This window comes from Ammodytes marinus (assembly GCF_949987685.1).
Source record: "Ammodytes marinus genome assembly, chromosome: 18".
NCBI lineage: Eukaryota > Metazoa > Chordata > Actinopteri > Uranoscopiformes > Ammodytidae > Ammodytes > Ammodytes marinus.
In genome coordinates this window covers 13,515,277-13,532,361 of record NC_137222.1, presented here as the reverse complement: position 1 = coordinate 13,532,361, position 17,085 = coordinate 13,515,277, and the positions used below count along the sequence as shown (strand labels likewise).

Below are 17,085 nucleotides of genomic sequence, written 5' to 3'. Positions count from 1 at the left end.
GTTTGAGTAAGTTTCTGTCATAACTGTTCCAACTGTGTCCACCCTTCTCACGCATATTCAACTCTTTCCTCGCCCTCCCCCTTCTTTAACTATAAGGCAGGCAGGCCAGAGAGCCGCACAAACTTTCACTACGGAGACTCGGCTTGTTGCGCTCTCGTCGACTTCGCAGCCCCTGCAGTCTCTCGCCCGCACCTATGAAAGCCTTGGACTAAAAGCTGCTGCCAACCCCTCAAATTGATTCACTTCCTTTAGTCTTCCCATATAGCATAAAGTGGAGAGAAGGGGGACACGAGGAAAAGAAGAAACATTTCTGTTCCAAATAAGGCTCTCTCTAGCTCGCTCTCTCTCTCTCTCTACGGAGCTCCTCGCCTCTTCATAACTTTTGCAGTTTGTGTCAGTGGCGCACAGCAGCGACTCAAAGAGAGAGAGAGACACACTCGAATCCATGCACGGTACGGATGGTACAAGTTTTGACGACCATCGCCAAATCTTCTCCTGATCCTACGCACCGAATTTGGAGACACTGTTGCCTATATACGCTGTGAGACTCCAGGGGGTTCATGTACTGGAAAAATGAGGTTTTGTCCCCTCTCTCAGAGGGAAACAAGATTCTGTCCGAAGGGATTCCCACGAAGCAGGTACTGACACTTTGGAAACAGCTGTGCGTAGAAGTCAAATTGGAGACGTATAACCTATGCGCCATATATGGGCCTTTACTTTTTGGCTAAGGCTGAATAAGCTTTTTGATGTGATGACGTACAACTATTGATATGTGGTAGCCTATAACGACGCAATAAGTAGCCTCCATGTTAAATCATTTTTTAATGTACCCAACTTCCTCCTTGAACGTTCAGTGGACTTATATACCTGCCGTACGACGCAGAAATGTGCAGTTTTTTTGCAGCCCGCAGCATCATGCGTGAGTTTTGTTTTGTCTCCCATCTGTGATGTCATAAGAATCACTGCTTGTGTACTGAGATCAGCTGCACGCGCCAGCCGCTGTGAAGAGGCACGCGCCTCTCTCTCTGTTATGAATAGCGTGATTTGCGGTCCGCGAGCCTCTCGAGCGTTTGCCAATTCGCCCGAGAAGAATTGGATTTTAATTACAGCCATTAAAAATCAAATTTGCAATTCTTTGGGTGACCCGTTGCCGTTTGCTGATTGACAGTTGAAATTGACACTCCGGGTCCCTCTTATCCACAGCGTTTCAAGCTATTTGTAATTACAGGTAGTTGTCCCCCCCACCCGTCCACTCTCTTGTCCTGGATTGCGAAGGAAATACTATTATTCCGAGAGGCATGGGTTAAGGGGAAGGGAAAAATCAATCCAAATTGAAATAGCTTCATTAAAATGTGGCTTTTGTTGCGAGGGCCCTTTTAACGCAGTTTCAACCGGGGGTTTATTGTCAGGACTTACTTATATATAGGAGTAGCCTTGGAGAGCTGTCTGCAAATGTCTCCCGTGGATTTTCTCAGCTGACGATGAGACGGGGAAAGTGATGAAGACTTGCCGTTCACTGAACGTTGTTTTGTAGGTGATCTCCGCCGAGCATCAGGGTACACCGGGAGCTTTATTGCGCTGCGGCGTGGACTCTAAACACACGCCAATGGTGAGAGCTTTATTGCCTAAATGTATGCTTTTGGAAAAATGTCTGGATCTTTCAGTTCGCCTATTGCTCGCTGTTGACCGATTGGCTCGTCTGTTTCCAATATGGATTTATAGTAAGGATTCATGCAAATAGGCTTACATATATTTTTATTTTTTATTTGTTACAAATGCGCGCATTGCAACAAATTAGCCTAGTACATCATGAGATGGCGACATGCATCTGGAAAACTGGCAGTGTGTGTTTGTTTGTGGGTGTATGTGTGTGGGTGTGTATGTGTGTGTGTGGGGATGAGGAATATTATATGTGTTTCTGAGCTTTTGCTGCTGATGTCCCCTTGCAGTCTCACTCGGACGGAGAATCCCAGCGGTCCACCACCATGGAGCGGGAGGACACTCACTCGTCCCCCGGCTCTCCGTCCACTCCCTCCGTGTGCTCGCCGATCTCCACCGTCAGCTCGGTGCCCTCCACCGGCAAGAACGTGTGCGCCAGCTGTGGGCAGGAGATCCTGGACAGATATTTACTGAAGGTGAGAGAGGCCAACCGCGCGAACATGCACCCTGGCCTTAATTCGACTAAATCAGGCTGGAATTATTATCTTATATCTATAGTGTTATGCTTGGGTTGTTCACTATGTTTTCATGGTTTTTATTTTTACGCTTGAAACGGAATTAACATGGACAGACAGCAACTACTTTTTTTCTACACATAGGACGAATATAGGCGAGTGAAGGAGGGTGCCATGTTGACCCTGGTCCTGTTTTGTTTTGGACAGGTCTGCTGCTGCATTTAGGCTACACTCTACGAGAGAGAAACCGGCAGAGAGAGATGAGACCCTTAGAATACATAAAAAGAAGTATGTCACCCATAACTAGGCCTACCAGCTATGCTATAATATAGTTTTAATAATAATATCATAATAATAATAAATTAATTAATAAAAATCACTTGTGACAACAGATTAACATTGTAATACATTTATTTTGAATGTTTTAATCGCCTTTAGGCCTATACTTATATGCAGTTACAACATAAACACTTAGGCTAGTTGATTGTTCTGCATTTACCCGAAATGATCTGAACGACAAAAATGTTAGGAATCAAAAAACACAGCGTCAGACGAGCTCTGGGTCCCAACGTGGATGTTTTGGTATTGTTACTTGTTTAACAGCGTCAGTGTCAAAATACGCGTGGGCTCGCGTGCTTCCAAACCAAAGCAGTCTTGTCTCGCTCGCGAATGGGTGCGCTTGTCAGGAAGTGTGAAGATCATTATTAGTCCATTGACTCTGTTTTGCTCTGCAGATAAGAAAAAGGGAAAACACTGTTTGGACGAGAAATAGCCTACTGTGAAAGTTATGCTATTTTATTCAGAATAATTAATTGAAGCAAAATATATATACAGGGTATACAATATGTTCATGGTTCATAATTAGACATTTTATTTTTTTATTGTTGTTTCATGTTCAGGCCTATTAGGATATTATCTGGAAGTGTGGTTTGAACTGTTTTGTACAGCTGACTGAAACAAAATATTGTAAAATAGTATGGAAACTATGAATAAAAAATAAATAGGTCTAAATAAAATAGACCACGTTGATCATACACTATAGGCAATATGCTCTTACAAAATACATTAAAATAGCATGTCTTTTATTTATAATCTTTTAATTATAATCTTTTGGTTGTTATCCTGTCTTGTTTAAAAATAATGTGTAAATTGTCGTGCCCACAAATTTCACTCTGGCCGGTGCTGTAAATAAATGTAGGCTATGTAAATAAATCAGTATAATCCTAAAAAGGTTAACCTACGATAAATGATGGTCCATATTACCGAAATGATGTTTTTAAAATCAAAAGTCTTGAATGTTTTTTATATGCAGCTCATTGAGCAGCACAATGGTCATAAGCTTCACTTTGATCAAAATCACGTTTTATCAAATTAACGGAGCACACACTGTAACGAGATCTCGATTACATTATCTGGACCTTTTCTGTTTATTTTATAAAGACAGCCCCTGTGATCTCTCGCCAGTAGCCTAAAATGCCCATTTTAATTTTCATGAAGAATATTTTTTTAGACAAAAACTCATCGAGATGATAAACATTTACACTGATATATATCCTTTCATATTACAGAATGGCCACTTGTTTTCCACGCCTGAAAATGTTTTCTTTTTACATTTCAGTTGAACGAACATACTGAAAGTGCACGTTAGTAAGGGCCCAAATAGGCTGTTTCAGGTTCCACTGTTTCTAAGCATTCATTTTTGGAACCATTTTAATCACTTATTCTTTGTAGGATTTAAGTGGGTGTTCTCCTGAGACAAAAAAAAAACGAGTCTAGGTAAAAATTTAGTTTTATTAGGCTAAAGAAACACAACTTTCCTGCACCAAAGTATATACAGTATAATGTCACAGTTAGGCCACAAAGTACTAAAAGTCCAATATCCTTTATTGAGAATGAAATGTTACCATAGTGACAAACATAATAATAAACATATACAGGCCAGTATTATGCATCACTGTTAAATGTGGAAATTATACATACCTATAGTTTTGTAAGCATGAGGTAATGATAAATATCATGTTCTTAAAGTGTTATTGAATATCATTTCAAATGTAAGTCATTTTAAAACGCGTAGGCCTACAAGTGTGACAAATCCATTTATCAACAACACAGACACTGTGTAGTATAGCGTTGTCATCAGTGCGCATGTGTGATTTTGTGTGTGTGTTTGTCATAGATAGTAAATGTGTTTGTGTGTGTGTGTTTGACACGGACGTTGTCTCTTCGCAGGTGAACAACCTGATCTGGCACGTGCGCTGTCTGGAGTGCTCAGTCTGCAGGACGTCGCTGCGTCAGCACAGCAGCTGCTACATCAAAAACAAAGAGATCTTCTGTAAAATGGATTATTTCAGGTAGGGTAAGTTTATGACCGTGTTTTCAAAATATAGTGTCTGCTCTGCCAACACCAAGCCTCCCTCCCCTCTACTCTCTCTCTCTCTCTCTCTCTCTCTCTCTCTCTCTCTCTCTCTCTCTCATACACACTCTTCCTTTGAGAATGATGCGGGTTGCCTCATGGGTTCTTGAAAAACCTTTTCAAAAACTCTCAAAGGCTGTAACAAAATAAAAGTCCTTAACTACAGTGCTCAGCTGAAAGATCCGCAGTTTTGTTATGGCTATTCAAAACATAACATATCCACTCTAGGCCTTGCTGCAAAATAATGTCTAGCCTGCTAGATTAAATGTTTGTGTTTTATTTATAATTATATATTTATAGGCTTACTAAAAAGGGGTATTATGGAGATAATGTAGCCTATGTTTTTGGGGAATTCAAATTTCAATTCAGATAATTTACCATTTTAAACGGCGCAATGAAATGAGATTTTTGTTGTCATTCATTCCTCGTGGGCCATGTCGCATCAGACAGATCCTGGATCTGTTTTTATTTGGCCCGGACATAATATTATGTATTCCAATATAGGCCGCCTAATAATAAACTATCACGCAAGAAAAAAGAGCAGCCACAACTCATTGTATGTACACCACGTGCCACGAAGCGCGCGTTGGCTGTTTATCATCTGCAAGAGGGACATGTAAAAACAAGCGGAAATCGCCGGATATGCCCGTTTGAGTGTGTGGCTATCTGAGTTTAGTCAGTCCCTCATATGCAAACAGAGCGCTAAGTGCATGGAAACTCACACAACACAGAGATTTAGGCTTCAATTATTTTGATATTCTATTCTATTTCTACTGTGCGTCATCTATAACGTGGAGTTCATCATAATCACCCAAAGTAAAATAAAAATAAGTCTTCAGACTCTAGTGCAAAACAAATAACGAAACTAAATTGTGAAACATCTACAAACAATTTGAGAACAATGCCATGTTGGCAGAGAGACAGAGAAAGAGTCCCTTTAAAGGTGCACTATGCACTTTCAGGGGAGGCTGATTTGAACATTTTCAGAGTCTGCAGTTAGTTTAAAAACACGTTTTCTATGTTATTCTTAGTATTGAATAATTATATCACCATAAATCAAAACTATTACAATTATTTTAAGGCACCTGGTACCAGTAAGAATATGAACTTGTAAACAAAACTGTGGGCCCTGCTGCTGTAAACAACAACAGTGAAACAATAACTTTTAAGGTAGCTTTCTAACTTCAAATTGTGTTTCAGGGGTCCCATTTTCCTGTGAGGAAAGTTTGTTTATTCAGCAACAAGAATTGACCTTCAAAATGTTTCACTTATCTGACACACCTTAATTCACATAAATCACCTTCAATGATTTATACATAATTCAAGGAAGAATTGACAATTAGCTGCTTACATTTTCCCTGTGTTTACATGTAGGGGGGAATAAGTCTTGCTTAACTGGTGTTTGAACTCATAGATTTTTATTCACATTTTTTGACCACGTATGTGTGTGTGTGTGGTATCTGAGGTTAAATGGGGTTCACACCAGCAACAGCATATACGTAGGTAAATGGTGTGCCATAGCCTGAAGCCGGTGTATGTATTGCCCGTTGGTGCACAGCTTGTGTGTGTGTGTGTGTGTGTGTGTGTGTGTGTGTGTGTGTTTGTGTTCACATGTGTGAGTGCCCGATGCTGCGAGTGAGCTTTGGTGTTTGTCTGATCGAAACTGGACACCAAGCCACCGCTCTGAGGTTTATAATCACCAGCAATTAGTCGTCCTCCACCCCAGACCCCTCAGGCCTCCAGACCAGCAATTAGACAGCCCCGAGTGCCTGGTCAGCATGTTTCTGATCTGAATGTGACTCCTATCCAAACTAAAAACACACACACACTCAGGAAAATATGTGCCCACTTACACACGTACACAAGTCTAAATATGAAAACATAAATAAGGGACATTTACATGCACATATTAGAATGGATTCACTGTACACATTGCTTCCTTTCACAGCTCAAAAGAAAGTATACACACACTTGCACGCACACAGAAACACACACTGAGAACTCTGTTTATTTATGTACGTCTAGCAGATGCCAATCATTTTGCTCTGTGTTTTTTTCTTTTGCACAAAATGGAGATTTTTATGTTTGCTCTACCACATCATAATAATATTTTACCTGACCCGTCTCCATTTAAAAGCTCCTTCACCATTAACCTCTTGGCCTCACACTGCTCCCCCGGACTGTCTGGGCCAGTTTTAAATGTGCATAGAGAGTGGATTTAAAATGTGTCAGAGCATTATAAAAAAAGGGAACAGATGTACATAGCTGTCACTGCGTCATGTATTATATTCTAATCAGAGAAATCCTACACCGTAATTATATAAAGTGCAGTGATTGTGATCAAAAACCATGTCTGAATATAGAAGCGATACTTAGTATGTGTTCACACTAGTTGTTGACCCACCAGGATTAGATGTTCCACAGTGTAGGCATACGGCTTACCTGTATTGGTACCTGCATACATTTTGAAAGGTAAAGCAAAGCAGCGTATTGTTTTCTACTATTGATCTAAGTATGGCTCCATTTGGCTACTTGTTATTAGAGAAAATAATTGCAGAAACAAAAAAACGTACAGCTTCACATTCAAACCTTTTTTGCTGACACAGTTTCGGCTTTAGCCTGTCTTTGCCATTCATATCCAAAATGCAGTACGAACATATTTGGTTCAAATTTAGTCGACAGCGACCAAAGTTTTACAAAATTGACATGATCAAGCCATTAACATGCCTCATTTGCAAAACAACATGTAAAATGTGCAGGGACTACTACAAGACAGATCCAAACTGCAGCTACCTCCGTCTAACTCAAGCTAGCTTGGCTGAAGCTAATTTACCCACTCTCTTACCTGTTTGCTGTAATTTAAAAACACACTGTGACGCTCCAGCGTCTTAGTAATTCAATTTGTAATACTACGTAAATAAGGGCATATCTTATTATAATGGAGGAGGAAAAAATAAATAATAATATAATAATATTAATATAAGAAGATAATACAATATATAAATATGCAGTCTGTGAGGTAAACCTATTGAGCTTATTAGTGGGGTAGCAATTTAGCTTCAGACTCCAGGAAAATGCAGGGGCTTTAGTGTAGTAAATACTTATATAGGGGAGACCGGGGCACACTTTTTACTCTAGTGAGAATTGTTGGCTTGAAATGTGAAACCCTCACTTTTTCTAACTTATTGTAATAAAGAGGAAATGTATCATCAAAGACACTCTAACACATTGTGACAACCAACCCCATCAAGGGGTCGGTTGTCACACACTATGGGGTTGTTTGTCACAATGTTATCTTTATGGGAAAAATCTTAAAAAGAAGGCAAGAAAGCAGAACTACATTTGAAAGTTTAATTTCATTGTCAAGTTGAAAAATAGGCCTACATAACTTTATGCATCTTAACACAAAATGAGCAAGGAATTAACAAAAAGGAAATCCATATTAAGACCAACCTACTGTATGTAACAACATAAAGAACAAAACAAATAGGTCTAACAATAATAACCTACTCAACTAGGATACACACATTCACTATCTGAGTTACAGTGATGGCAAATGTAGGGTCTGCTCACTCTAACTAAGCAGAGATTGTGTGCCCACTGGTTGCACATACAACACTTCTCCCTTACCTCCCCTGGACGGGTGCTGGAGAACGTTTCCATACAAACCAAACACAAACTATCCTCGTCATCTGATGAAGATTAATCCTCCTGTCTCTTTCTCTTCTGTTTCTTCTTCCCCAGCTGGGGTGGAGTGCACTAGCAGTAGCCTTGGCAACTGGTCTAGTTTGGGATGCACTGGGTCGTTTTGATTTTGTTGCCCTTTTTCTCTTTTGCATGCTAGCTGCCTTTCCTGCTCAATTCTCTCCTTCTCTGGGGTGTCAGTGAGGATACAGCTTGACATTTTCTTTTGTTATTGGGTTCCTTTCCTGGCTGCACCGTTTGGATAACATGTGACAACCAACCCCCCAAAAAATGTGACGACCAACCCCAACTGGAATTTATTGCTAGCATCAAGGCCAACAACCATCTGACAACTAATTAGCTTGCTAAAAGTAATCTAAACTATAGCTTACCCTTCACACTTTTTTAGGGTAACAAGTGTTTTGTTATAAACCCATTGTGTAAAAGCCTAGAAGAAAAATACTGAGGAGCTAAATATTTTCAATTTGACATGAAAAACACTAACAGTCCTCTCACCTCAAATGCAGCAGTCTAACTCCAAGGAAGACTATGTAGGTGACCTCTAATCCCAGTTGTGGATATTTACATACCAAAATTTAACAGACAGTGCCTTCTGGTTCCGAGATATAACGATTGTGACAACCTACCCGTGTGACAAATTACCCCGTTCTCCCCTACTAACAGCTACATTTAAATCTATAGATTCATTTATCCATTTGTTCGAATGGTCATTTATTTTTGATGAACGGTAGGCTACAAACAACAGGATTTTGATGCATTTAGTTTCATACATCAACACTTTTGACTGCTTACATGATGCACAACTACAAATGTATAACTAGTTTCGAAGGTTCAAGGCCTTTTTAGGCACACAAAAAACACGGCAGTGGAATAACTGCACACTTCGGTTGACTCTAAAGAGTGGAATGGTAATACATTTGTTTTAATAGTCTGGATATACTGAAGGTCAAGAGCAGGTCAGACATTTTACAAACTAAGGCTGTAGCTCCTGGGCCAAGTGTTTCTGATCTCATAATAATATTTGTAGGTTTAGATTAGATTTTCCTTTTAGGTAACAGTGGAGCTTTTCTGCAGAACTGGGCCCTGTTCAATGGTTACCTCTTGTAAATATAAACTGTAATCTGGGTTTAGGCCAGTTTCTAACTAGGCTAAACACCGCCAGGAGTCCAGATCCTCTGGGCCGGTTTCAAACCTCTGGAGATATTCCCTCATCTGTGTCAGCCTCTCATCTGGCTTTGGACTGACAGCTGCTCTAATGGGGCGTAATAGCAGGAAATCAGAGTGGGTTTCCCTCCATATACACGTGTGTGTGTGTGTGTGTGTCGGGATAGGGGGGCGGGGAGGGCAGGACAGAGTCCATGCTGTGCCTCTCAAACCCAAGTCAGGCCTCAGGGACTTGCTCTCTCTCTCTTCACACACACACACACACACACACACACACACACACACACACACACACACACACACACACACACACACACACACACACACACACACACACACACACACAAATGCGAAACCATTTCTTTATCAGCCTCCTCCTCTGACCCCCCTCGCCTCCCTCGCCCCGCTCCGTAGAAACCTCATCCTGGTCCGTGATCTGCAGGCCACACAGGAAGTTGCATTGCTGCACTAATCAGGGGCACCCTGGGATACATACTGACAGTGTAACCAGAGTCCATGTATGTAGGGGGAACTTTGTGGGTGAGATGTGTGCTTGTGCATGCATGTGCGTGTGTGTGTGTGTGTGTATTGTGATAATAATTAGTCATCAACCCACCTCTGGTTAGCTGATTAGGTCTCCATAGCAACAAACACGAGAGAGAGTGATTTGAGTTTTATTCTGAGAACTGCCTGAATGAAAATGATAATAAGACATGTCACACACAGTCCTACACATTTAGATAAAGACTGCTCAGTTAAATCAGGCAAATACAATATGTTAATCAGTTTGGCTTTTACAAAAAAAACTGGGTTCACAGTTACAGCAGGCTCAAGGAACGCAGAGAGAGAAAAAAGTCAAGGTTTTATTTTTTTGCACGGGTTAATATGCTCAAGCCCGATAATGTGTTCAATCTGTTAAAAGAAGTTGTCTGCTAAGTAATTAGATCAATTTCCCTCTCTTTTTCCCCATCTTAGATTCCCATTTTGAAGGGCCTAGGACGAACCGCATGTAGCCTACAGTCAAACGACAACTCTCTTAGGACAAATCTAATAGAGATTAGAGTATTCTCGCAGCACATCAGAAGTATAATCCAAAAAACATGTACCTTCTCAAGCCCCCTACTTCAGCAGCAGGTGAATTACTGTAAAAAGAAGTAAAGATTAGACGAAAAAAGTGCAGCAAATAAGAGAGGTCTGGGGGTGGGGGAGTTTTGCGGTGTAGGCCTACGATTTTCCCTCTTGCAAGTGATATAAGGGGGGGGGGGGAGAGGACTGACATTGCTCCAAAATAAACACCAGGTTTTTGGTACAAAGACAAAACTAGAAACAGAAAAAAAGAAGAAAAAAAGAGGAGGGTTGAATGAGGGAGGGGTCCAAAGAGATGAAGATGGAGGAGGAGGGGTAGGGGGTTAAAACAAGGGATGATTTGCAGCTTTTCTGGGTTCTGTCTCAGAGCATGAAACTGACAAGCTGTCATGCCGGATTTGCCGCAAGTCTTCCACAATGTTTTTTCCTCTGGACTGTGTAGGAGCAGCCTTGGAATTCTCCATAACAATCCCAAACGATATGTAGGCTAGGTTGCAGAGCAGCAGTATAAGCTGGGGAGTCCATTTGTCTCCGGAATGGCTTTATGGGGTTATGAGAATGTTTTGAGTTTTTTTTTCGTTAGTTAAGTTGCACATATCTGTGACAACTTAAGCCCCCTCTGTAAGTGCTATGCCAGCTACATTTATTCCATGGTCACCACAAGGACTTTTTTTCCCCCCTTTAGTGGTTTCAGCGCTCTAATGCTCAACTGAATTTGTTTGTTATGAGGGGAACCAGACCTGGGAAAATGCAGATGCTCTGTTTTTTATTTGGACAACATTGTTTTTTAATAGAATAAAGTTTACTCGACAGCGATTATAATAAAAGCTACAGTAGGAAGGCAGACACAGATGCAGAATATAGGGACAGATCCTCAAACAGAAGCAGTTTTAATGGTGACCCTATACATATTCTCTACCATACTACATTACATGCAGGGAAATGAACCTACTGGCCATTGAGCCTATGTGCATGAGGAGGAGGGGGGTACGAGTTTGTGAGATGGCAGGATTATAGTATGCTTTCATCCCAGATAGAGTGGACTGGAGTGCACTGATGCACTGCCAAACCCACTCACTTGGCAGCCCTCGTGCTCTCTGTCGCCCTGCTCTCTCGCTGCCATTGGTGCTCTCCACTTTGCCATTTCCATCAGCCACTTTACTTCCTCTCTCTCCATGTCTGTTCTTTTCATCATGCCCCCACCAGTACTTGCCCTCCTTCATACCTTTCAACTGTAGACTGCTCTTTGAATTTGCCTGGTATTTGTGAGGCCATGCTTACACAAGTTGTTGGACTTAATCTCTGCTCCCTTTGCTGAAAGGTGGGTTAATATGCTGAGCTATTCTGGAGAACATTTGTTGACAAAATCACTTTTTGTCAAAATCTGTGAATATCCTCCCTGTCCGTAACTTGTGGGTGCTGAACAAAAAAAGCTGGGGTTCTGTAAAGCTATAGGCTCTGAAAACGGTTATGTAACCAAAGGCCCGTTTACAGAGCCTAGGCTGTGTATTAACACTAGAACATTTGATAGCGCACACACGGTACGGACAGGTAGCGGGCCGTGAGGAGATATCCACTCATTTTGACAACAAGCTTTCTTCAGAATTGCTGACTCCCCCTTTAAAGCAGAGGAAAAGAAAAAGTGGCTGCATTTATTAACGTTCAGAAATTAGCCATGAACACCCAATATCCGTGTCTGAACCTGCTTTACGGAACAGTCCAACAGCAACCAATAGAAGAGGTTCTAATTTTAGCTTAAACAAGACTGTACAGTTTGCTGTTATTCCTTTTGACCCCCCAGTTTTATTTACCCTTGAGGCAGTGCTTTCTCCATGGCTGTTAAGAAATCCTGCCTCCTTCACCAGAATTGGCAGCTGCAGTGCTGACCCTCAACAATGGCTCTTAACCCAACCATAACCTTCTCAAACCCAGAGCGTTTTACAACCATTAAACCCCTGATGTGCTATGTAAACGAGGAGCTTAATGTATTTCGAGTGTGGTGTGAAACAGGAAATTTGTATAATATTTTAAAAAAGAGGAGATTTTTGGTGGATGCCAGCTGCTCAGTGAACCCTATATATTTGGTTAGGGTTAGTTATTTTCAACAAATCCCATTAAAAGACCCAACAAAAGAGTAATACAGTTTTCTTAGTGTATAGATTAGTACTCTCTACTGTTGACCTCCATTGTTTTTGTCTGTTCAAAACCATTCAAATCACATCGATGAGCCGTACAAAAAAAGGTGCAGTGGAGCTTGTGTTGAGAGTCCTGCTGCTGTACATATCCTACTTGCAAAAACACCAAACCTGTATTCATCCACAGCTGAAAATAGTCCCCCATCAAATGCATTGTTGGTTTGCAATGACAGTGCCATGCTGCTGTTGTGGGAAAACCACACAGTTTTTTCCAAAGAAGATGAAACTATGTATTTGTGACCCTTTTTTTTAGGTCACCGACAGGGTTGAGTGAAGTCAATACATTTTGATAGAGTGTCTTAAGCACTATTGCTTTCGGTCTTTTCATAGGATTAGCTGATGTATCAGCCTTCACCTCACCCATGTACAATATATTACTATGAATGTTAGGGCATGGCAATGAAATCTATGGGATTCATCACCCAGTCTCTGCTCGAACCTTCTTTTTGTCTCATTCTTTTCCTCAATCCCATTAAAACCTTTCAAATGACGAGGCGAAGTGTATTTCAGACAACCATATCTTGCTTTGAGCTCATGGGGGATTGTATCAAAGCATTTGCTGACTTAAAAAAAATCATTTTCACTTACCCCTCTGTCCTTATCTTTCATCGTCTACGTCTGTGTCCCTCAGCTTCCCCCCACGCCACCCACCTATTCAGAACAGTAAGTCAGGTGGTTTGGGTTTATATGCCGCCTGACCTCACTGTTGCTATCAGTTACAGCGGGCGATCTAAAGTGATGTCATCCGAGTCTCTCCTTCATCTTCCACTGTGTGTGACGCCACCCCGATCTACATGTGCGTCTGTGTGTTCCCCTGGTGTGTGTGTGTGTGTGTGTGTATGCGTGTACATGTCAGGGCCTTCATGCATCAGCCAGGAAATTGCAGGTGTTGGTTTGTTTGCGTTCAAGGCTCGGCTTGCAGCCGCAGTCTGGGCACTTTTCTGGAGGCCATATCCTCCTTTCCCCTCCAAGGGTTTTTCGTTAAACCCTTCTGAGTTCTGCCAAAACTTCAAGTTTAAATTTTTTTTAGCTCTTTCAAAATATTATCAAATAAGAGGTCAACTTTTCACTTCATAGCCCTTTGTGTGTGTGTGTACTATTTGGAAGTGGCCTTGAGTTAACGTTTAAAAGATCATCCACCGCTGCAATTGTTCCCTATACCAAAATGTTGCTTTTTCCCCCATCAACAAATCACTAATTCCTCCTTTTGTTTTCTCCTCCTCTGCCTCTGTTTCCCTTTTTTCTCTCTCTCCCTCACAGTAGGTTTGGTACTAAGTGTGCCCGCTGTGGGCGGCAGATATTCGCCAGCGACTGGGTGCGCCGAGCACGGGGAAATGCGTACCACTTGGCGTGTTTTGCGTGCTACTCGTGTAAGAGGCAACTGTCCACGGGAGAAGAGTTTGGCCTGGTGGAGGAGAAGGTCTTGTGTAGGATCCACTACGACACCATGGTGGAGAACCTCAAACGAGCGGCAGAGAGTGGTGAGCGCATGGCATGCATGGTGGTTTTGGCAGATGTGCTGCATGGATTTGCTTTGCTCTGTGGCCGTCTATTGGCCAGATATTTGCTCAACAGCCCTCCCAAATCTAGAGGTTTATTCTGAATCAGCATATACATAGTTATTCATACATTTGATATTGTTTTGACTGCATCAATCACCTTTTTACAATTCATCATTTCTTATATCACTAATTTTGATATTATTGGTGATTCCAAATTCCTGGAAAGCTCTCTTTTTTGATTTCTCTGTAGTTCTGATGTAAGCCCACATACTGATTAAGTTAGGTCGTCGTGTTACATTAAGGACTCAAGACTGTAACATTTTGATCACAACTACATTTACCGGGGGCTATGGTGGTCATTTCACATTTTCACATCACATGTGTCTGTCATCTCATGTGCCTTCCGTTATGTTTTTCACAGGAAATGGTATCACGTTAGAAGGAGCAGTACCAACGGAACAAGACAGTCAACCCAAACCGGCCAAAAGGGCGCGGACGTCCTTCACTGCAGAACAGCTACAGGTCAGAAACACACATTGCATCAATCTCAACCTTGAAAACCAACTTCTTTTTAAATAAAATGTGCAGCCTATTATGTAAGTGCGCACAGCAATCTCATCATAATCTGATTTCAGCAGCATTTCATTTGTTTATCCTAATGTGTTGTTCCCACATTGCAGATCATGCAGGCCCAGTTTGCCCAGGACAACAACCCAGACGCCCAGACGCTACAGAAGCTAGCCGACATGACCGGCCTCAGTAGGAGAGTAATACAGGTCAGCAGCACCCAACAATCCAAACTCTTCTGTTAACACAATTATTTTTCTCACCAATATGGTACAGTGGTAGCCGCCTGTAATAGCATTATAATAAAGTGTTCAGCTAAGCCAACTCATAGTGTATTTTTGCAGTATTGCCTGTAATTTATAATTTGTTGTCCTTTGTACTGTTATAATATATATATAATATAATATATAATATAGCTACATGATGTCTGGTTACATTGCGTCTTCATAGGTGTGGTTTCAAAACTGCAGAGCAAGACACAAAAAGCACACACCCCAGCACAGTGGGCCCCCCCAAGGTCATCTCCAGTCCAGGATACCCTCGTCCCTGCCCGATGAGCTGCATTACTCTCCCTTTGGCAGTCCAGAGCGGGCGCGCATGGTAGCCCTTCACGGCTACATCGACAGTGAGTGAAAAGTGTACTACTTCTGTGCGGGCAAATAGGCACATAAAACTTTCAGCTCTTAGTTAGAACATTTTTAAGGTGCACTATGTAACTTTGGGTGTGTCAGAAAAATTAACAGTTTCTAAAATATATTTTCATAACTAAATAAATAAACTTTCCTCACACAGGAAAAATGTATCCCTGGAACACTGTTTGAAGTTAGAAAAGCTATACCTTAAAAGATACTATATTACTGTTGTTGCTTCCAGCAGCCGGCCCATAGTTTTGTTCACAAACATATTGTAGTCCTACATTATTATTATCAAAATAATTTTTGTTTTGAGTTATGATGATATAATAATTAAATACTTAATAATAATATGTAGAGGAAATATGTTATGTTAACTAACTGCAGGCTCTGTGATGTCTGAAATGTAAACAAATCTCCCTTTTCCTAAAACTGCGCAGTGCAACTTTAAAGAGACTGTAAGGTGTATTTCATGATTCAAATCCTTCCTATGTGTTCCCTCTGCACTCTCCAGGTCACCCCTTCTCCATGCTGACCTCTCATCAGGGGCTCCCTCACCAGGCCATGTCGCTGCCCCAGCTCCCCCTCAGCCGTTAGCGCTCCACTATACTATGACCCCCAATGAACCCCAAGACATCCGGATCCTAACCCTCTTGATCTCCCATCACTGACGTCTACAGACAGCGAGGTCACGAAGGAGTCATCTCGGAGAAAAAATAAATATCTTAAAGGATCCAGGCCCACTCGGAAAAAAATACAAGAAGAAACAGAAGAAATTGGGGAAAAAACTAAGATACATCCGTCCTTATGTTTTTTTTTCCATCCCTCTTTCTAAGGACAGGAATTATCCCCATTTGCAGCCACTCTGTCGAAAAAATGAGCGTGAATCATTTTATCGTTAGAAGGAACTCACTGACTGTGTTTTAAGCCACCTAAAGGACCCATTTGGCTTCACATGTACAGCATCCTCCACTCTCTACTCATCAGACCCTCAGACTGGAAGGCGGAGGAGGGGGTTTTGAAAGGGATGAAACTGACCAAGGAAGCAGGACTGAAGCCTCTCGAGTGCCGTCACAATACTGAAGATAAACAAAGAGGCAAAAGTTTTAAGAAGGGAACTGTCATTGTGGCCCAAGTGCCAGGCACACACAATAGACCACATTAGAGGTAAGACTCCCTCCATTTTTGTTTTTCTCTCTAAGCGACCATGAAGGAAACCTACATGTAAATTAAATATGTTGACTCTTGAAATATGTTCTCTGGGACATACTGACTTTATGTCATTTAAAAAATAAATCCGAAACATCCCAGTTAAAACATGTGGGTGAATTTTCCACTGAAATGACGTGTAGAATTAGAATTTTGAATGAAAATATTGTGTGCCTTATCTTTTAAATAATTAAAAATAAACTGTAGATGTTGACGCAAAATCTACAAAAGATTTGGGTGCCTAAAAAAAATGTATGGTGTTGAACAAATTACCAGGAATTCAAAATCTTCTACTTGAAGAAAATGCTAAAACATGTCTCCAGACGACCTTGTATCATGAAGGAAAAACAGCGTTTGGGCTAGTGTGTTATTAAATTATGGCTGTAATATTAGAAGCAGGAGCTAACAGATTTGAAGTCGCAACAAATACTGTCCTGT

At 41.3% G+C, this 17,085-nt stretch overlaps 1 protein-coding gene across 1 annotated transcript; it reads left to right on the top strand.

Annotated features, from left to right (window-relative positions):
• Positions 1 to 560: 560 nt before the first annotated feature.
• Positions 561 to 16,035, top strand: lhx6a (LIM homeobox 6a; the record flags this gene model as incomplete). Its single annotated transcript, XM_080046421.1, has 9 exons — positions 561 to 638; positions 1,535 to 1,609; positions 1,950 to 2,135; positions 4,404 to 4,525; positions 13,998 to 14,218; positions 14,661 to 14,761; positions 14,920 to 15,015; positions 15,257 to 15,431; positions 15,953 to 16,035. The coding sequence occupies 9 exons, from the start codon at positions 561 to 563 to the stop codon at positions 16,033 to 16,035; spliced, it is 1,137 nt and encodes a 378-aa protein (XP_079902547.1).
• Positions 16,036 to 17,085: the final 1,050 nt, after the last annotated feature.